This window comes from Berkeleyomyces rouxiae (genome assembly GCF_048999995.1).
Source record: "Berkeleyomyces rouxiae strain 22BRR77 chromosome Unknown BrBRR77_ptg000012l, whole genome shotgun sequence".
In the NCBI taxonomy this organism is placed as follows: domain Eukaryota; kingdom Fungi; phylum Ascomycota; class Sordariomycetes; order Microascales; family Ceratocystidaceae; genus Berkeleyomyces; species Berkeleyomyces rouxiae.
In genome coordinates this window covers 2,905,404-2,925,581 of record NW_027396502.1, presented here as the reverse complement: position 1 = coordinate 2,925,581, position 20,178 = coordinate 2,905,404, and the positions used below count along the sequence as shown (strand labels likewise).

Sequence of the window (20,178 nt, the reverse complement as noted above, 5' to 3'; positions counted from 1 at the left end):
TCACGCCAGAGGGTTGGCAGCGCGGTTGCGCGAAAAAGAATTGGGCCCCAGAGGCTAAGCTGCCCCGGGCAGGGTCGGACCAGGCGGTGGAGGGTCGGGCGGAGGGTGAACTGGGGAGTCCCCTTCCTGCGGGTCCGTTCCCGTTACCGCACGGCGGTGTGCTAGAAGCACCGGAGGACTCTTGGCCGCTTTAGATGCCAGCCAGATGGCTCCACTCTTGGTGGCTATGAGTTTCTGGAAAAAGCCCTTAGCCATCCGTTGAGGGTTGCGGGGGCAGGTCCAGATGTGCTCCGGGGTGGTCTCAGCGTCGCAGAGGGGGCAGGTTAGCACTGCGTTCAAGTGATTGAAACGGCGGTGGTAGTCTGCGTAGTCTCCGTGACCAGAAAGTGCTGTCAGGACAGCGCGGGCGAGCTTGCGCTCAGTGTCGTCAAGAAGGCTTTTCCAGGCCTTCTTGGGAGCCTCGAGAGGCCGGCTCAGGTGCGGTCTGTTGGCACAACCTTCATTCGACCACCAGGTGCGAAACTCGGTGGTGACGCGGGCGCGGAAATGGCTACGGGCCCAGGAAAGGGACATCCCTACGGGCGTGTAGGCCCTCTCGGCGCCCATCTTGGCTTGTCGGTCCGCGAGCTCGTTGCCCCAGACGTCGGAGTGCCCCGGGACCCAAATCACTTCCACAGCGGGGGCACCATCTGGCCACGGTCTAGGACCTGGGTGGTCAGGGCTTTGGCCAATCCAGTCGGCGCAGATCGTTTGGGCCCTCCGGAGAAGCTCTTCGGAGGTGCCGGGCTTCGCGCCCCATGTCGTGAGGCGGTACATCGCGGCGAGGTTATCGGAGCAGACCCAGACCTTGCGGCACTGTGGTTTCACCCACGAGTCTACTTTTTCCAGGGCTCTGGCAATGGCCATCACCTCGGCGTCATGAACCTCGGCGTGGAAAGGAATCGGGCAGTTGCCCGTGTCCAGGACTGTCCCGTCCCGAATGATCGCCCACCCAGCGCCGACCCGGCCCTCTCCCAGCTTGGATCCGTCTGTGTATATCCAGAGGTCCGAGGGGGAAGAGGAGCGTACCAAGGCTAGGTGCGCCGCAGCTGCAGCCTTCTTGTCACCCTGTAAATGGGGGCGAGATGATGCAGGCGCGCCCGTGAAGGGGGCCGGGTAGTTTGTGGCCAGGCTGTGCGGGAGCAGCATCTTGAGCCTCCCTATTCTACCCCAGTTTGTGGCTGTCATTCCGAGCGGGTGGTTTGGCTGCGCGAGAGTGGCCCTAAGTCCGGCCGAACCAAGGCGGCTGTCCAGGACAAAACTCATTGGCGGGAAACCGGACGCTAGGTTGTATATAGCGCATGGGGTTGTTTGATTGATTGATTGATTCTTTATTTACCTGTCTACTCGCGAGGTATTCTCGGCATACGACAGGGGACTACAAGTAGTACCAGAAATTACATACAGAAACAGAAACCTAAAATCCAAACCATGCATACAGAAACCCCCCGCACAAAGTGTAATGACTAAAGTGTGTCCACCCGCCCAGCCCAGAGGCTGTCCTTTGCTTGTGTGGCCCCAAACCTGGCCCAGAGTCCTGGCCTCGCCGCTGATGCAGACCAAACATAAAAACAAAAACAAAGGAAACAACAAAGGGAAGTACAAACAAAGAGAGAAACAAGTAGGAAAAAGGAGGTGATGGCAGCGCAAACGCGCTAAGGGGGAGACCCCGAGGGTACGCCGTCTCTAGGTGGCAGAGGGGGCGCGGGAGGGGCCGCGTCTTGCGCCTGCGTGTCCGGCCTCATGCGGCGGTGAGCCAGCAGGGCCGTGGGGGCTTTGGCTGCTTTGGCGGCCAGCCAGCAGGCTCCGCGCTTGGTACCGATCAACTTCTGAAAGAAGCTGCTGGACACCCGCTGTGGGTTGTGGTGGCAAACCCAGATGTGCTCCGGGCTCGTGTTGGCTCCGCAGAGGGGACAGGAGAGCACGGCGTCCTCGTGCTCGAAACGGCGGTGATAGGCCGCAAAGTCGCCGTGTCCTGACAAAGCTGTCAGCACCGCGCGGGCGAGGTTGCGATCGGTCTCGTCAAGGAGACTTGTCCAAGCCTTCTTCGGGGCCTGCACCGGGCGGCGCAGGTGAGGTCTGGAGTTGCGACCCTCTGCCTCCCACCAGGCGCGAAATGCGGTAGTGACCCGGGCGCGGAATTCACTGCGTGCCCAGGAGAGTGACATGCCAGTCCTTGTGGTGATTATGTCTGCACCCCACCTGGCTTGTCTGTCGGCGAGCTCGTTGCCCACGACATCGGAGTGGCCTGGAACCCAGATCGCTTCCACCTCAATGGCTCCATCTGGCCACGGTCTTGGCCGCGGATGGTTGGCGTCGGGACGTAACCAGTCCGCGCAAATTGTTTGGGCTCTCCGAAGGTGTTCCTCGGAGGTTCCGGGCTTGACGTCCCGGGACGTGAGTCTACTCACCGCTGCCATGTTGTCTGAACAGATCCAGACTTTGCGGCACCGCGGTTTGTCCCGCAGGTCGACGGCGGTTATGGCCTCGGCAATGGCCAGCACTTCGGCGTCGTGCACCTCGGCGCGGAAAGGGACCGGGCGGTTTCCCGAGAGCAGGACCTGTCCCCCCTCCCGCGCGAGCGTAGGACAACCAGTAAATGGAATTCTTCATGCGACAAGGAAACAAGTAACAAAAGAAAAAAAAAAAAAAAGAAGAGGAAACAGAATCCGAATAAAACCTAACCTTGGCTCAATACCAAGATCATCTGATCGACAACGACAGGATTCGAACCTGTGAGGGCGAACCCATATGATTTCTAGTCATACCCTTTAACCACTCAGGCACGTTGCCAGTTCGGGTTATGGTTTTGCAATCTAGGAATATCTCTTCTTCGGTAACCCTAACATATATGATACAAGCCTGCACAACCGAGATACAACAACCTTTTCAACAACACCTTTCAAGAGGCACCTTTGGTGTTTTCAGAGACAAATACGACTTTTTACATTAAATAAATACAATAAACGGATTCCCTGACCTGTCTTCAGTCATTGAAAATGACGGGAGGCAAGGAAAAGCTCGGCGCGTGTTTTGAACGCGCTTTTAGGGACGCGGAGCAGGCAACCCTAGCCATGGAGAGAAAAATCGATAGCTACAAGAAAACTATCGAATTCTTCGAGAAGAACGCTGAGGAGCTGGAGAAGCTCTCCAAGGAGATGGACGAACAATTCGTCCCCAAATTGGTGGAATGGGTTGTGAGTTTTCGCGCCAGCGGTCCCAACGCGACCAAGCCAGCAGAGCCGAACCGCAAGGCTACGGACAAGGCTGTGCCCGGCCCAACCAAGGAGAAGGACATAAAGTCCAACGCGTCCGGAGGCACTGTCTCCCAAATGAGCTACGCCGGAGCTGCGGCTAAGGCAGTCGGGCAACAACAGGAGACGACCCAAAAGCAGAAGTCGAGAAAGGCGACACAGGAGAAGAAAAAGCAGGAGGCCCGCCAAGACTACAGAGTCTTCCTGAGAATGGACCAGGAGCATCAACTGCGCGACCTACACCCCATGGCAGTGCTGGGCGTGGTGAACAAGGCAGCCCCGAAGGGCAGAAAGTTCATACGGGCGAACAAGACGGCAACAGGCTTTGCTATCCTCCCGGACAAGGGAGCAGAACTGACAGCAGAGGAACTAGCCGCGGTGGCCAAGACCATGGGAGCCGGCGTGAAAGCCGAAGTCGACGACCCATGGGTATGGGTAGCGCTAAGAGACCAGCAGACCTCGTGGTACGAGCTGAGCACCGAGGGACAGATGGTGCTCGTACCCATGGATGAAGCAAAGGCCAAGCACCACGTGCAGGAGGCTTTCGGCGTGGCCCCGGCTGCGTGCAGCCTCTTGAGAGAGGGACTGAAGGCCACAGTTAGAGCAGCCTTCAAGGCTAGGGAGCTGAAGGGCCGCCCCAAACAGGTGAACTTTATGGGCCAAAAGACAAAGGCTTTCTACAGTGAACCTAGGCAAACGTGGCGCTGCGAGAAGTGTGGACGCCGACATGACAGCAAAGAATGTCGGGAAGAGACAGTGACTTGCACCAGATGCAAGAAGACCGGGCACTCAGTTGCCAAATGCCCCACGGAAACGGCACCCTGGGCGGCCAGAGCTGGCCAAGGAAACATCGCTCTAGAAGCACAAGACCCGGAGGGAGAGGGTCGGAAGCGTAAGCAAGCCAGCGGGGCGGGGGCGGACTCGACAATACGGGGCACAGAAACAGGCCCATCGCCCGCCGAGAAGGAGACGACTGGAAATGCGACAGGAAAGGAGGTCAGAAAGGAAAAAGCGACTCCGGGAACTGACACGGCGGCCAACAAGAAGAAGGTAGCGGAGACTACCGACGACATGGAAATCACCGACGCCCCTACTACTCATGAATAGAGAAACCAACAAATTTCTCCTATGGCAGGCGAACCTCGGCAAAGGACGAAATGCACAGGCGGCACTGGCAAGCGCTGCTGTCAAACACCTCCCGCATGTCATATGTGTACAGGAGCCCCATTTCGTACGAGACAAGAACAGACCGAAGACTGTGTCTATAACAGGATACAGGCTATTCGCGCCAACCGATGACTGGATAGAAAGGCCACGCGTTCTCATTTTCTGCAGAGAAGATGTGAAGGCACGTGGACTGCAATGGGAACCTCCACACCCGGACATTCAAAGCCTGGTGGTGGAGACGCAAGGAGGAGAGATACGGATCACCAATGTATACAACGCCCCGAGAGGATCCAAACGCTGCGGTGAGGCAGCAAAAAAATTGACGGAAACAAGACCAAGCCGAAAAGCCATAATAGTGGGTGACTTCAACCTAAGGCATCCAATCTGGGATGGCGAAGCGCCCCCCGAAGGAAGAGAACCGCAGGCACAAGAGCTGGTAGACTGGGTGGAGAGCGGATCCATGGTGGTTCTGAATGACCCCGGGATACCAACACACGCGAGAGGGGGCGTTTTGGACCTTTCAGTGATAGGGTGCGAGCTTTACAGCAAGGTGGGATGGTTTGGGTCACATGACGAGGTGGATGTGGGAAGCGATCACACCTTGTTGGAACTGATGCTGACGAGAGCCCCCGTGACAAAAAACGACCGATCGAGAATACGAATTGCACAAGATGGACCAGAAGCGATACTCGACAGAGCAAAGACCGAGAGCACAAGAATTGACCGGTGGTGGACGACCCAAGAAACAGGAAACGTTGACTTGGACAGACTCACTGAGGAAATTTTGACAAGCATCTCCCAGGCAGCTTTGACAAAGGCTAAGAAGAACGGAGGAAGAGACCATCCATGGTGGACCCGTGAGTGCCAGGACAGACACAAAGAAGTACTGGCAGCCAGAAGAGCCCTGGGGAGCACTTCTGCGATCACCCAAGCTGCCCGAGGAGAGTACCTGGCGACCATTAAACGAGCAAAGGCAACCTTCTACAACGGCAAGATAAACGGAATGGCCCAGACAAAGGAAATCTACAAAGCCGTGGGCTGGACAGGAAGCACCACGCGCACCGAGTTACCGGCGGTCCGCACAACTGAGGGGACGCTGGCCAGGACGACTGCGGGAAAGGCCGACGCATTGCTGGAAGCGCATGTGAGAAACAGACTGCCGGACATGGCACCTCCGACGATACCGGAAGACCGCCACCCCTTCACACTGGATCTCACGGTTGAAGAAGTCAAGAGCGCCGTGTTTGCACCTAAGAACACGGTCCCAGGACTAGACGACATTCCTAACCAGGCTCTAAAGCTGGCATGGGAAGGACTGGGAGAACACATCACTAGACTTTTTAGGCTGTGCATCGAAAGAACACATCACCCCAAGCCTTTCAAGACCGCCTGCCTGGTGCCAATTCCAAAGCCAGGTAAGGCCGACAAGAACAACCCGAGGTCGTTTAGACTAATCTCACTGCTCCCCACGCTTGGGAAAGCTCTGGAAAGATTGATGGCAAGAAGACTAGCGAGGGAGGCCCTTGAAAGAGGTGTGATACACCCTTACTACGCTGGAGCGGTGCCGCAACGGGCGGCGGCGGACCTGACCCTATCCTTGGTGACGGAGGTTAGACACGCATGGAAACAGAAACAGGTGGCATCGATGCTCACGTTTGACGTCAAGGGCGCGTTCGATGCGGTCACGCCAAACAGAATGGTGAAAAGGCTTGTGGAACAGAAGTGGCCAGCAATTTACTGTGGATGGGTCAAATCATTTTTGGAAAACAGGACAGTGAGGATGAGGATAGACGATGAGGTGTCGCCAGCAGAGATGCTCCCAGGGACTCTGCCTCAGGGATCGCCAGTCTCACCGGTGCTCTTCATGCTTTTCATGTGTCCCCTATACCGCATTCAGATGCTCAGAGGATATGCAGATGACGGGTGTCTGTTGGCGACGGGCCGGAACCTGCAGGAGACTACCAGAACCTTGGAGCGGGATCTACAGGGTGTGGAGAATTGGTGCCAAGCGAACGGACTCAGTCTGGACCAGGGAAAGACGGCACTGATACACTTCCACAAGAAGGGAACAGAAGGGCCAGCAGCAAAGATGGCAGACGGATCCCAAGTCATACCCACGCCGAATGGGGACGCCCTACGATGGCTGGGGGTACACTTCGACAAGAAACTCACGTTCAAAGGGCACACGGAAGTGATGATGAGGAAAGCTCGCAAGGCCGCTGATGCGATGCGGATTTTGGCAGGGTGCTACAAGGGAGCAGAAGTCCAGGCGATGGTGAACGCGACAAGAGCATACGTGATCTCAAACCTGACTTACGCGGCAGCCACTTGGTGGCCAGCCCCTCGAGGAAACATGTCAGATGACAAGCGCATGAAGACCATCACCGGGAAAATGGACGTGGTAGCTAGGGCCGCATACCGAGCAGCCGCGCCCGCCTACAGGACAACGCCAGTGGACCTGGTACACCATGTCGTCGGGGCCCCGCCGATCACGGTGATCCTTGACGACACTATCAGAGCTGAGGCTATCAGGAGAGCCAAGTACAAGCACGGAGTGCATATCCCTGACGCATTCGACGGATGGACGGATTGGATACTGGGCACACTACCGAATAGGTACACGAAGCTCAACTGCTGGGCCAGATATGGCGGTGCTCCCGCCCCTGAGGAAAGAAGGACGGCCTACGGCTCGAAGCTGGAGGAAGCAGAAAGACACACCCAGGAGATCACAGACGAAAGCTCACCAATCCTGTGGGCGTACTCAGATGGGTCCAAGGACTCCAAAGGTTACGCCGGCTCAGGATGGGCTTTGATCAAGCAAGGGCAAGAACTGGCCACAGGCAAACTGCATCTGGGGGTCGGGGCAGAGGTTGCGGATGCGGAGGCGATCGCGGCGAGACACGCTGCAGCCGAAGCAGTCAATGCCACTGCAAACACAGCGAACATCAAAATCGTCATCTGCCTAGATAACCGCAGCGTGGTGGATAGGCTGAACGCCAGGCTCCCAGTTTGGGGCACCTCGCAGGAAGCTATAGACGAAACAAGGGACCTTATGCGCAAGTGGAAAGACGGACACCCAGGCCGAAGCTGGGAAGTTAGGTGGGTTCCGGGCCACAGAAGCATCCCGGGAAACGAGCGAGCGGACCAGCTGGCGAAAGAGGCCACTACAGAGGAAACAGCCCAGCCCAACCCATTGTGGACTTTGGCTGCACTGAAACGATGGCGCAAGCGGGAGTTCCAAGCAGCGACAGATCGATGGTGGAAAAGCACCGGGCGAAATCTGGAAGCACCGGTGGCATGGAAGGCTACGGCCGGAAAGCACAACCGAGTCAGCGTCGGCAGAGTCCTCGCAGCTAGGTCGGGGCACGGAGACTTAGACAAGTACCACGTCCGCTTCGAGCACGACACACCGTTGGGGTGCGAGAGATGCGGGGCCGAGAAAGACGGCCCACATGTTTGGACATGCAAAGGCCTACAGAAAAGATACAGCAGGTCATGGGTAGAGCGTCTATTGAAGACGGCACGAGGGGCAAAGACGTTGGCCGAGAGAGTCGACAAACTGGCACAGAGGGGCCCCGGGCGGCAACGCCTCATCAACCAAGCATAGGCCGGCAGAAAGACCGAGCCATTTTCTACTTTTTTTCCTTTGTCTAGTTCTTTGTATTTCGTTATTTGTTTTACTGGGACCTTTGGGGTGACGTTAGGGTCGCTCTGGAGGCTGCGAGCCTCCGTGTTCCAGCTGTTTGTTCTCCTCGTTCAGGTGCAGACCTGCTCTTTTCATAGTTATATACTCTTTTCACAGGTGGACTAGCCGCCTGTGACGCCCATTCGACCAGTGAACCCTGGCACACGGCGTAAAAATAAACAACAACAACAACAACAGCACAACCGAGATATCAACAACTTTCGCGAGAACCACCATACTGGTAACAGTCAATCAGCGAAACAACCACAGACTTACAAGAATCAATCGAGAACAATCCCCTTATCCAGAAATGGAGTGCGACGATGCACCAGGAAGCGCCCAGGTGGCGCGACCCGCGAAAGACCAGCCCACGATCAGCGCAACGGACGCGCACACGGAGGTCGACATTGAGATGGTCAACACGAACGACGTCCAGCCAGAAACCGAGACCGACGACGCCCAGCAAGAGACTCCGACCAGCTCGTCAATGGAGCTGATGATTGTCGACAAGCCCGACGAACAAATCGAGAAGAATGAGGGCTCGACACCGTCCAACACCCCCAAGGAGAACGAGAAGCGTGAGGCGGCCACCGAGAAAGACCGCAATCTCGCCATGGCCAGAAAGCACATCGCGGGAGAGATGAAGAAGATAGAACTGCGCGCTGAGGCGTACCTCTGGCTCGCAGAAAAGATCCTCGAAATGTGCAACGAAGCCGTCGCCATGGCTAAAGGCGACGCGAACATGAGGAAGCTGGCAGGACACGTGTCCCAGGAGTTCAGAGCTATGCTCCAGAAGCTCCAAGGTGGCACTACCCCTGCCCCTTCAGGCAACCCTAAGAACGACAAGCAAGGGTCTGCCAAAGCCCCGAAGCCCACACCGGGTTACACGAACAACAACAACAACAACAGGAGCTACGCAAGCACCGCGGAAGAGGCCGACGGTGGCAAGGGACAAGCATTCACCCTGAAAAAAAAGACTACCCCCAAGCCCAAGACAAAGACAACGATAACAGAGGAAGAGAAAAAAGTGCGAGTTTTTGTCCGAGGACCAGCGGCCGCAAATGAGGCGGACGCCAGCAACGAGATCGCCAAGGTCCTTGGCGGCAAGCCCGCCGAGATCCAGGTCAAGAAGGTGAACTCGGGCTGGGCGTTCTACACGACCAAGGGTGCGGTGTCAGCCGAGAAGCTGAACCGCGTCAAGGAAGCGTGTGGGGCGAAAGCGTGCGAAATTGACAAAAGATGGACGCATGCACGCATCACTGGCCTATCAAACTTCTATGTCGTAGGCAAGAACGGACCGGTGACCAAGAAGAACGAAGAATGGTTCATCGGACAGATAACGGAGCAAACCGGCGGAGAAGTGAAATCCATTAAGTGGCAATTCGAAACCGAGAAGTACATGGACGCCACACTCCGTATTGCAGTGGACCTACCCGAGGGCCAGACCCTCCCCAACAGTGTGAAATTCGAGGGGAGCTCAAACCCGGCCACGGTCAAGAAGTGCCGGACCCCCTCACTGCCGCTGTGCCGTACCTGCTGGGCGACACACCCGACAGCGGGGTGCAAAGAAAAGCCACGGTGCCGCCTGTGCGGGAGCCCAGACCACAGAGAGGGGCAACACGCTGGATCCCGCGCCGCATGCATCGTGTGCAAGGCTCCGGACCATTCAGCAGGGGACCCCGCTTGCAAGCGAGGCACTCGCCCGGATCGCACGACCCCAAAGCCAACGGAAAGCACGCCAGTCAACCCCCAGGACGACAACCAGGCTCGCAAGAGAAAGAGACTTTCCCCGGCGGAGCAGCCGACTCCGCGGCCCGAGGTCATCCGAGAACGCTCCCAGCGAGATGAATGTTAGGACACCTAACAGTATGGAGCGTCAACGTGGGAAGAGGGGGGCCTAACCACGAACTGACTCTACGCGAAGCCGTCAGGCAACGGGTAGACGTCGTGTTTGTGCAGGAGCCCTGGATTGGACCGCGTAAGGACAAAACGAAGTTCCACCCAGAATTCACTCTGCATAGCCCGAGAGAAGGATGGTTGGATCGACCACGGAGCATCGCCTACGTGCGGAAAGACATCGAGACACTTGAAACAAATCAGGCCCACCCGGACCTGTGTCCAATCCGCATCAAGACGACAAAGGGCGTGCTTCGGCTTTTGGGAGTGTACAATGCGCCGGAGAGGTGCTTGCGAGCCGGTGAGGGATTGCAAGAACTGATGTGTACAGAAAAAGAACATGCATGGGTTGCATTGGGAGACTTCAACGCCCACCACGGTACATGAGACGCCAACGACAAAGAAAACAACGACGGGATGACCCTGGAAAATTGGCTGACTGACCAAGGGCTGACTGTGCTGAACCAGAGAGACGAACCAACGCACAGAGCCGGGAGGGTGATAGATCTGGTCGTGGTGCCGCACGCGGCGGTAGTGAAATGGGAGACCCGCATGAAAGTTGTTCCCGGAAGCACAAGCGACCACGAGATACTCGAGCTAGAGATAGAAGCGAGAGCGTCTCGAAAACGACCAGAGGCAAGGTGGAGACTAGGGAAGATGGATGTGGACCGTTTCGTGGCGGAGTGCGTAAGAGAGAACAGCGGCCTGGAGTGGCTGCTCACCGGTAGCGGAAGCGGAGCAGACAGAGCGGACGACCTTGCCGGGAGACTAGTCGCAGCAGTGGGAAGGGCACTGGATGTGTCGACACCGAAAACACCACCCAACACCGACCTCAAACCATGGTGGAACGAAAATTGCCAACGGTGCAACGCCAGGATGAGGGAGGCACGCGACAAAACTCGAGAAAGACTGGGAGACCTCACATTGCGAGCTGCATACGTCAAGGAGCAAAAGGCAATGCAATGGGCGGTCGTCCAGGCCAAGAGGGCCCTCATGAGTAAGATCATCAACGGATTCAACGAAACGAGAGATGTATTCCGCGCGATCAAATGGGCCAACGACAAGACCGACAGACGTATTCCACTGTTGCAGAGACCAGACGGTACGAAGACGACCTGCACAGCAGAATCCGTGGCTCTCCTTCTCGAAACCCATACTAAGCCACACACAGGCTCAGAATGGCGGTTTCTGGAGCCCAACCCCGACGCAATTGAGTGGCCCCCTCTGTCTTCGGACGAGGTGAAGGCTGCCATCTGGAAACCTGCGAACACTGCGCCGGGAGCGGACCGCATCCCCAACGAGGCATGGAAAAGGGCGTGGAAACCTCTAGGTAATCTGATAACGGGACTATATAACCTATGCCTAAACAGCGGAAACCACCCGAGCACATTCAAGAAAGCCGACCTCGTGGCAATACCGAAGCCAGGACGCCCACGTCAAGCACCACGCTCGTATCGCCTAATCTCACTTCTCCCCACTCTGGGCAAGGGCCTCGAGAGAGCAGTGGCTAGGCGGCTCGCGGAAGAGTCGATAGAGAGAGAAACCATCCCGAGAAACTACATCTGCGCCGTGCCAAAAAGGGCCGTTACCGACATGCTCATTGAGCTCCGTGGAAGAATCGAGGACGCCCAGGATTGGAAAAAGGTCACCTCAATTTTCACATTCGACATCAAGGGAGCTTTTGATGCAGTTGACCCAGCGAGAATGGAGCACCGCCTGATTGAGAACCGCTGGCCAACGAAGCTATGCCGATGGGTCAGAAGCTTCATGGAAGATAGGGCTGCAAGCATGCGCACCTAAGGAGGCGTCGCCACAACCCTTGTAGGAGGTTCCCTCCCGCAAGGCTCGCCGGTCTCGCCAGTGCTGTACATGCTCTTCATGACCCCATTGTACAAGAAAAACCCCGCACTTCTCGGATACGCAGACGATGGGTCTCTGGTGGTTAGTGGTCCTGATTTTAGCAAGAACTGCGAAGTCATCCAAATTCTCATGAGGGAAGTGTTGAGGTGGATGGCCAACAATGGACTGGAGATCGACCCCGGAAAGTCAACACTGCTGCACGTCAAGGGCAGAAGAAAGGTCGCAGGGAATCCGTCCGTCACAGTGGAGGGTCTAGGCACGATTGAACCCACCCCGGCTAATGCCTCGATGCGATGGCTGGGGCTGCATCTAGACGCCAAACTTCTCTTCGACAAGCACATCGCGCACGTGACCGCGGGCATCAACCGAGTGGCGAACGGCCTGAGATATCTGGCCGGTTGCTATGAGGGAGCAGATACGAAAAGCGTGCTCCATGCGGTACGCGCGTGCGCTCTGAGCAAGGCACTCTTTGCGGTCAGCTCTTGGAATGGGACGGAAACGACAAAAACGGCCTCAGACAAGATAAATGTTGCCCTTAGAAAATGCTTACGGGCGGCTCTCCCTATGCATCGCACCACGCCAAGAGAATGCATACACCATGCGGCAAGCTTCCCACCTTTCGAGCTCCTCCTGGAAGATGAAAAGAGACGAGAGGCGGTACGGTGGCACAGACTCGACGACAAGCATCTACTTCGAGGGCCGCAGTACAATCCAGTGGTGGTGAGGCTACGAAAACTGCTACCTGCCGAAATAGAGAAGCACACCAGGCTCAGGCCAAACGCAGCTGGGCCAGACATGCCGTCTCGAACGTGGCTAGACAAGGAAAAAGAAGCAGAGGCACACAGAGCGGAAGTTGAGATGGCCACCCCGGGAACGATCATTGCCTACTCCGACGGATCGAAGCACGAAAATGGAAACGCGGGCGCGGGTTGGGTGATTACGGAAGATGGGGCTACGCTAGAGGAAGGGCACGTAGCTCTGGGAAAATGGATGGAAGTGGCCGACGCTGAGGCGATTGGCGCTCTCGAAGCAGTGAGGCGGGCCACGGCGCGCGGTGGTACCGAGGAAATCTGGCTTTGTCTGGACAACCAAGGAATAGTGAACCGCCTCCGCAACCCATCCACTAGAAACAGCACATCTCAGGACGTTATTGATGAGACAAAGACAACCCTTCGCCGCTGGGCGAGCGAGAGTCCTGGGAGGAGAGTCCTGGGAGGAGAGTCCATGTGCTGTGGGTCCCAGGCCATATGGGCTTGGAAGGCAACGAACTGGCAGACGCGCAAGCAAAACTGGGGTGCCAACAGACGACAACAGAACCCCGCGTCAGCCTGGCCGGAGCACGGAGATGGAGGCGAGACCGTCTAAGTCTCGAATACGGGGAATGGTGGCAGAAGCAAAAAGGATACCGCCCACCGGGAACTGGTGTCCCCGCCGAACCCCCCTTCCGTGTCTCCCGCTACTACGGCCTCACCAGGATTGAGCTAGGCCACATCCTGGCGGTCAGAACCGGAGATGGTGACTTTGACGAGTACCATGACCGATGGGAACACAACTGTCCACGCGGGTGCCGAGCTTGCAACCAGCCAAAGGAACGAGGACACTGGTAGACGTGCAGGGCACTGCCGAGGCCGTGGAGCCAGAGATTTGCTGACAAGCTTCTGAAAACAACAAAAGCAACAAGTCACGTTGCCAGCGTTTTACGCCGCAATCTCAAGTTCCTTGAAGAAAGACAATAGCCCGAGCGCCCCGAGACTACCCAGCCACTACCCACTGCCAGCACCGAGACATGAAGGTGGGATTTTGAAGGAGAGATGAGAGTGGAAGAAAGATGGGAGAGGAAGGTTAGATTGGGAGGAGACGAGGTAGTAGGATCGGAAGGAGATGTCGAGGAGGATTCCATGAGGAGGTTTTGGGGGGTCCTTTTCCCGTCCACTAACTACAGAGGAGGGAAAACTCTCAAAAAAATGCAGCAACGGTCATGCCCGCAAGAGGACAAAACCACGCGTAATCCACCGGGGACAAACCCCCGTGCCGAGAGCCGGTGGCCTTTTAGACTAGACTACACGCGGTTTGTTGCAAACCAAAAACACCAGGTAACCAACCCTGGAACCCAGCAGGTTCGCCCCCGGGCTGCGCTGGACAGAGAGTCCTCCTGGCTTCAAAGCCGGACCCTAAAAAGTCACAGGAGATGCTTGAAGTCTATGCGCACTTGCAATCGCTGACCGCCCGGGAGTAGTTTGGAAGATGACATCATCCGACTGCTTCCATCCGGAATATGCCGTCGTATTGCTGCGAAATAACAGTAGGTAGACGTAAAAGAATAAAATCAAATCAAATCATACAAACATAACTAATCCATTATTATTATTGCGTTTAACGTCTGCCATATATAACTAATACATTTGTACTAGGCAGTATCATCTACTACCAACAAGGGAAACACTTATCACTGGACTTCGTCAAACACGTAGAGGGCTTAAACCTCTCAAACCGTGAAGTGGTCTCCTTGAGGTTGTTTGGATTAATATGTCCCAGGCGACGATGCTACACGCTCAAGTCCGCAGCAGTGCTGGTGATACCAGACTGTAATCTAATGCAGAGCGCGGTTGCTAGAGCTTGGGGACCGGCGAGAGACCCACGTAGAGTCTCGGTAAAACTCAGAAGATGGTAGATATCGTGAAGAGTTTGGACTACCCCAAGTTATTCATCTAAGTTAGGTCCCATAATAGCAGGAAAGCGTTGGTCAAAGTAGACACCGTTTTGCCAAAGCTGAAAATTGACCAAAGATTCCTAGATGGGTTCAGGACATGACGAACGTCGGACAAAACTAGAGACACATTTTCGCCGTTGGAAATTTTGATCTTAATTTTTATTTTGCCCATACCGACACAGCGACGAGTGACACTAGATCCTTAGGTTTGAGAAGACTCTAGTTATTTACAGTCAAAGAGTAAAGACCGATCTTTAGTCATGTGGAAAGAAGCGCCTGAATCCACGATCCATAGGTCTGGGTGTCCAGGGTTTCCTTCCATACTGTTTGACAAAGAGTGGGTACAAAACGTAGAGCCGAAGATGACTTGCTTCGATTTTTGTTCATCGCGACTGCCAGTCGGTGAGTCTTTAATAACTTTTCTTTTGCTCTTGGTATTCGCTCGTCATTCATCGTTGGTATGACTAGCCTAAGGATGGCTACTGCACTTGTTCTTCTTTGACTGCTCTTTTTAGCGATAGTTTGAGTCTTGGAAACTATGGCTAGTGAGAGCTGGTTGGATTTCTTTTTGGGTTGACCCAACTTGCGGTCAATCGAACTTTTGATTTTATTCGGAGTAGGTCATTCTTTGATAGGGGCGTCGCCTGTAAGGTGATAAAGACAGGTGAACCAGGCTTCGCCTTTGTGTCGTGCAACACTGGCCATAATTTCAGCCAGAAAAATAGGCGGCAGTATACATTGGCGAGCCTTAAGCTTTTCATTGATGGCCTTGAACGCAGTAGCGTATTCCAGCGGAGATATGTTTTCAACATTGCCGATCAGTGTCTCTAGGTCAAGGAGTACATTGACCAGCGGCAAGTTTCTCCAAGTGCCGAAGGTGTTGAGGGCCTTGGGGATTTTATGGTCTTTTGAGTTGTTGTAATTAGGTATCCAGTTTGACTTGAGGTCTTCACTTAAATGCAAGTTGAAGAAACGCCTGGCTTTGAAAGCCATGCTAGATAGTGTTCTTGTAGTTCTACATAATAAATAAAGTCAAAATCAGTACAGCTTGTTGTCGATATCAATAACAAGCTGTAGAGTTAGTAGTAAAACAAAAAAAGAAGAGAAGAAGAAAAACGATGCAAGAGGCGAGGGAGGATAGAGAACAAGACAAGACAGGGCAAGAGATAAGAAAAAAGAGTGTAAAAATGGAAGAGGGTGAGAACACCATGTGGCTCAAAAGTCATCATCGTTGGTTGTTCGCATCCACGCATCAATAGCCACACCAAAGGCTGCAAAGGCTGCGCAACCACTCACTGCAGCCATAGGGCCGTTGTTGCGGGAGATGATGCCTCCAGTCAGGCATCCTGCATAGGCACTGTTCATGAGGTCATGCTTTGCACGGAAACCCTCAATACCGCATTCAATGCCGGCATAAAGAGCGCCAAGACGACCGAAGCTTTTGGCTGATGACCACGAACGCGCCCCCATATCCTTGAAGCCGACGGCGAGCTGTTGCTTAATAGGGAGGGAGGATACGTTGGTAGCGGCACCACCGGTACTATGGTACGGCGTGTCGTACGCCATCTGTATGGTATATTAGATTTTGATGTTGATCAGCGTGAAGGTAGATGAAAACTCACCGAGGCCATGAACATGCCGAACAAACCACCCATGCCGAAACCCATGACACCCGAAATGATTCCTTTCGTGACACAGTTTTGCATCGCTGACTCCATCTGAGAAGATGTTAGTGCTGTAAGATGGATTTGAGTAGAAAACCAACCATTTTTTCCATTTGCTTCTGTTGTTCCTCAGGCGACCCTGGCATTTGACCGAGACTAGGAAAGCCAGGAAAGCCTTGAGGGGCCAAAGGCTGTTGAGGAGGAGGAAAATTTGAGTTCATCGTGAGCCGTGAGCTGTGAGCTGTAAGCTGTAAGCTGCAGGTTTAAACTTTGGTTGCTGAAGAGTGAATTTTCGATGAGAAGGACAGGCGGAAAACCGATGCAGCGAGGCTCTCAAAGGAGACTATTCGGCAAACTCGTGCGCCGCCAATGTAGCCTGAGCCGTAAAGTGGGATGTCGTCACGGCTCCTGGAGCCGCAGCACGGTTTAGACAAGCTTCAGAAAAGTCTGGCTGATAAGATAAAGATGCACTGTAGTTGTCTGTGCCTCCAGCTGGTGACAGCTGTCGGCTGAAACAAGCAGCCAGATGGCCAGTGCGGGGCTTTGGTCTGCAATATCATTGGTGGGGGCTGGCCTGACGTTCCAAGATCCAGCGTCTTTAGTCATCCAAAGTAGTCAACAAGCTGACCAGTGAAATCCGGTGGGAATAAACCCAAGCAACATGAGGGTCATGCTCACGAACTGCCAATACCAATAATCATAGTTATTTGCTGTTGGTTGTTTTAGGACCTGAATAGGCCCATTTTCATCTGTGCTCTCAAGTTGTTGGCATATTTGCCCCACAAGGAAACAACTTGCCAGTCACCCCCCATACTACAAAGCTCGTCATCATCGTCATCATCAGGACAACAAGCAATCTCCCATTCCGGCGCGGAGAGAATCCCCGGTCTTAATAAAAGACAGTCTAGGGAGCCTTCTTTTTCAACAGCTGTTGGCAATCAAGACCAAAGGTGTGCTTGGCTAATTTTATCCACCAGTCAAATCTAAATCCCTCCTCCCCTTGGCCAACATCATGGGCAACAATCCGTCATCACAGGCTGGCGGGCACCCCCGTGATAAGCCCACTGCACAGAAGCAGCTCCAGAGCATCCATCAACAGCGCTCTGCGGCAGCTGCGCTTTCGGCCATATCTGCTAATGCCGACGGAACCAAACGACTTGCCCCAAACTCCGCCGGCTGGGGCCCAATCGCTATTCTACCCACCACTCCACAGGGTGTGGCTCCGCCTGCCGCATCGCTACTCTCGGCTACTGGCTCTACGGCCACCGGATCGGCCGCATCATCATTTTCGGCTACGCCTACCGTCCCAATTTCTGTACCCATTCATGGCCAACAGCAGCATCAGGTTTCAGCCCCAGTCGATGTCCCAAGCAGTGGAACAATGGACAGAAATGCATCCGCCAACGGAAGACCGCCCAGATTTCAGCCAACGCAGGACGGGATGTTACCCATGTCACAGAATAGCATGACTGATGTGTCGTCATACCTAGCCCGCCCGCCGCGTCTGCCACTACGCATTGAGGAAGAGGAACATATGCCTGGATCACCTATCCTGCCGCCCGCGATGGGCGAGCCTGTTGGTCCTGTTGATGGCAGCATGGACTTGGACTCGGACCCTTCTTCTACAGCCAAGTCTTCTTCATCGAATATCGACCATGATGGTCTCTTGGTGGATAAGAATCGTCCTATGATACCGACCCGTCTGGTGTGGCGCCAAGGTGGTGAGCGTGTATATGTGACGGGTACCCCGTTCCAGTGGAATCGCAAACTACGTATGAATCCAGTGTAAGTCTCTTGCTATGTGCCGGCCAACTTCTAAATCTCTATGACTTGACTCTAACGCTCTTCAGAAATGGCAAGCCTGGATGCTTTTCCGTAACGATTCCAATTCTACCCGGAACACATCACATTCGCTTTTTGGTCGATAACAAGATGTGCACATCTGACCACTTGCCTACAACCGTTGATTTTGGCAACAATCTTGTAAACTACATTGAGGTCAGCACAGAAAAGTCCAACTCACGACCCAGTCGGTCCAAGGTTGTCTCCCATACTGCCAACTCCGAATCTCCTGCCGTTCCTTCTCCGGGAGTTGCCTCTGGCCCCACTACACAGACCGCTGCCGAGAAACCTCCCCCTCCCCGGGAATCATCCCGCCCCCCGCGATCTGCACGCCTTCGTGACCTCCCGCCGCGCAACGAATATACCGTGAATATACCGCAGTATCTTGCAGACTTCGATATGCCCGAAGACTCGGAAGAATACATGTATGCGGTGTCTGCTATTGAAAAGTTATCGTCGCCACCTGCGCTACCAGGCTTTCTTGGGAAACCAATTCTCAATGCTTCACCACTCCATAAGGATGATAATAGTGTTCTTGTAATGCCCATCCACTCTGTTCTTAATCACTTGGCTACTATCAGCATCAAGAATGGAGTCTTGGGCGTGTGCGCCACGACTCGGTACCGCCATAAAGTATGTTTCCCTTTTGAATCCTATTTTATGGTATACTAACAATTCATTCATAGTGCATTACTACCATCATGTACAAGCCGACTAATCCCCAGGAGGGCTGAGAAAGCATAGGCATGCTTTAGTCACGTCTCATAAAAGTTGTAGACCCGAACTCCATTTATCATACCATTGTGGTACACCTACAGAGTCTAGATACAAAGCTCACAAATTCATTCTACACAACATTATATTCCCTTTTAGCCATAATAAATATGTAGTTATGTGTATTACATTTTTGTTGCCTTTCTTCATTAATCCCGCCACTTAATGTAAACCTCGTCAGTGCGAAATCTTTGTGTACAGGAGCTTTCTTCTAGCGGAGTTCTGAAGCCAGTGTCGTATGCCAAAAGACCGGCATGAGCAATCATAATACCGTTATCAATGCAAAATCGCTCATCAGTTGCATAAACACTCCCTCCCCGTTCCTGAGCCATGAGGCCCATCATCTCCTGTAGTCTCTCGTTGCATCCAACACCGCCGACAATAAGCACCTGGCGGCTGCCCACATGCGCCATTGCTCGCTCTGTGATCTCCACTAACATGGCAAAGATTGTTTCTTGGAGTGTAAAGCATAAATCTTCAGGCGTGATAGTGTTGTCGGTTTTCATCTGTGCGGCGAGAATGTCTGCAGCCGCGAGGATACCTGAGAAGGAGCAGTCCATGCCCTTTACAGCATATGGGAGTTCTAGCAAGCGGCTACCCTTCTTAGCCAACTGTTCAATGTTGTAGCCTGGAGCAGGATCGTTGCTGATGTTCAGTGTGCGGGCAAAGCGGTCCAAGCAATTTCCGACGGCAATATCTAGTGTTTCGCCGAAGATGCGATAACGATGCTCGGCATACGCAATGACCTGCGTGTTTCCACCGCTAACATAGAGCACGACGGGATTTGTGGCACCAGTTATAGCACGGCCCATTTCGATGTGGCCAACGCAGTGATTGACGCCAACTAGAGGCTTATCCCAAAGCAATGCCAGCGAGCGTGCACCGACAGCCACACCCGACAACGGAGCGCCCATACCAGGACCTTGTGTGAAGCAGATGCAGTCTAAATCGCGGGGACTAACACCCGCAGCTGCTATGGCCTTGAGAGCCACAGTGACAAACATGTCGCGGTGGTGGGCGGCTGTGTCTTTTGGTAGGAAGCCTTGGCCAGGCGGTGAAACATAAGTATCACGAATGTTGCTAAGAATGGTGACCCCGGGGCTGGAAGGGTCGCCCTCGTGCAAAATGACACCGATTCCGAGCTTGTTTGCAGAGCCTTCACAGCCAAGTGCCATGCGCCCACGAGAGCGCTTCTTTGAGGTTGGGGATGATGAAGTCATGAGAGCGGGGTGACCAGGGAGACAGAATGTGAAAAGCGGGAGAAACAAGGCAGCAAAAGAGATGCAG

At 54.4% G+C, this 20,178-nt stretch overlaps 9 protein-coding genes across 9 annotated transcripts; 5 read left to right on the top strand and 4 right to left on the bottom strand.

The window, feature by feature from the left end:
- Positions 1-54: 54 nt before the first annotated feature.
- On the bottom strand, positions 55-1,305 carry BROUX77_008143 (uncharacterized protein; the record flags this gene model as incomplete). Its single annotated transcript, XM_073753315.1, has 1 exon — positions 55-1,305. One exon carries the CDS (start codon positions 1,303-1,305, stop codon positions 55-57), a length of 1,251 nt encoding a protein of 416 aa, XP_073602436.1.
- Positions 1,306-1,694: 389 nt separating this feature from the next.
- On the bottom strand, positions 1,695-2,459 carry BROUX77_008142 (uncharacterized protein; the record flags this gene model as incomplete). The annotated part of the gene is made up of 1 exon (XM_073753314.1): positions 1,695-2,459. The coding sequence occupies one exon, from the start codon at positions 2,457-2,459 to the stop codon at positions 1,695-1,697; it is 765 nt and encodes a 254-aa protein (XP_073602435.1).
- A 579-nt stretch (positions 2,460-3,038) lies between these two features.
- On the top strand, positions 3,039-4,400 carry BROUX77_008141 (uncharacterized protein; the record flags this gene model as incomplete). The annotated part of the gene is made up of 1 exon (XM_073753313.1): positions 3,039-4,400. One exon carries the CDS (start codon positions 3,039-3,041, stop codon positions 4,398-4,400), a length of 1,362 nt encoding a protein of 453 aa, XP_073602434.1.
- Positions 4,401-8,455: 4,055 nt separating this feature from the next.
- Positions 8,456-10,000, top strand: BROUX77_008140 (uncharacterized protein; the record flags this gene model as incomplete). Its single annotated transcript, XM_073753312.1, has 1 exon — positions 8,456-10,000. The coding sequence occupies one exon, from the start codon at positions 8,456-8,458 to the stop codon at positions 9,998-10,000; it is 1,545 nt and encodes a 514-aa protein (XP_073602433.1).
- A 917-nt stretch (positions 10,001-10,917) lies between these two features.
- Positions 10,918-11,841, top strand: BROUX77_008139 (uncharacterized protein; the record flags this gene model as incomplete). Its single annotated transcript, XM_073753311.1, has 2 exons — positions 10,918-11,143; positions 11,213-11,841. The coding sequence occupies 2 exons, from the start codon at positions 10,918-10,920 to the stop codon at positions 11,839-11,841; spliced, it is 855 nt and encodes a 284-aa protein (XP_073602432.1).
- Positions 11,842-12,759: 918 nt separating this feature from the next.
- Positions 12,760-13,266, top strand: BROUX77_008138 (uncharacterized protein; the record flags this gene model as incomplete). The annotated part of the gene is made up of 1 exon (XM_073753310.1): positions 12,760-13,266. One exon carries the CDS (start codon positions 12,760-12,762, stop codon positions 13,264-13,266), a length of 507 nt encoding a protein of 168 aa, XP_073602431.1.
- Positions 13,267-15,826: 2,560 nt separating this feature from the next.
- On the bottom strand, positions 15,827-16,496 carry BROUX77_008137 (uncharacterized protein; the record flags this gene model as incomplete). Its single annotated transcript, XM_073753309.1, has 3 exons — positions 15,827-16,177; positions 16,234-16,329; positions 16,377-16,496. The coding sequence occupies 3 exons, from the start codon at positions 16,494-16,496 to the stop codon at positions 15,827-15,829; spliced, it is 567 nt and encodes a 188-aa protein (XP_073602430.1).
- Positions 16,497-17,287: 791 nt separating this feature from the next.
- On the top strand, positions 17,288-18,851 carry BROUX77_008136 (uncharacterized protein; the record flags this gene model as incomplete). The annotated part of the gene is made up of 3 exons (XM_073753308.1): positions 17,288-18,060; positions 18,126-18,750; positions 18,804-18,851. 3 exons carry the CDS (start codon positions 17,288-17,290, stop codon positions 18,849-18,851), a joined length of 1,446 nt encoding a protein of 481 aa, XP_073602429.1.
- Positions 18,852-19,040: 189 nt separating this feature from the next.
- BROUX77_008135 (uncharacterized protein) lies at positions 19,041-20,111 on the bottom strand (the record flags this gene model as incomplete). The annotated part of the gene is made up of 1 exon (XM_073753306.1): positions 19,041-20,111. One exon carries the CDS (start codon positions 20,109-20,111, stop codon positions 19,041-19,043), a length of 1,071 nt encoding a protein of 356 aa, XP_073602428.1.
- Positions 20,112-20,178: the final 67 nt, after the last annotated feature.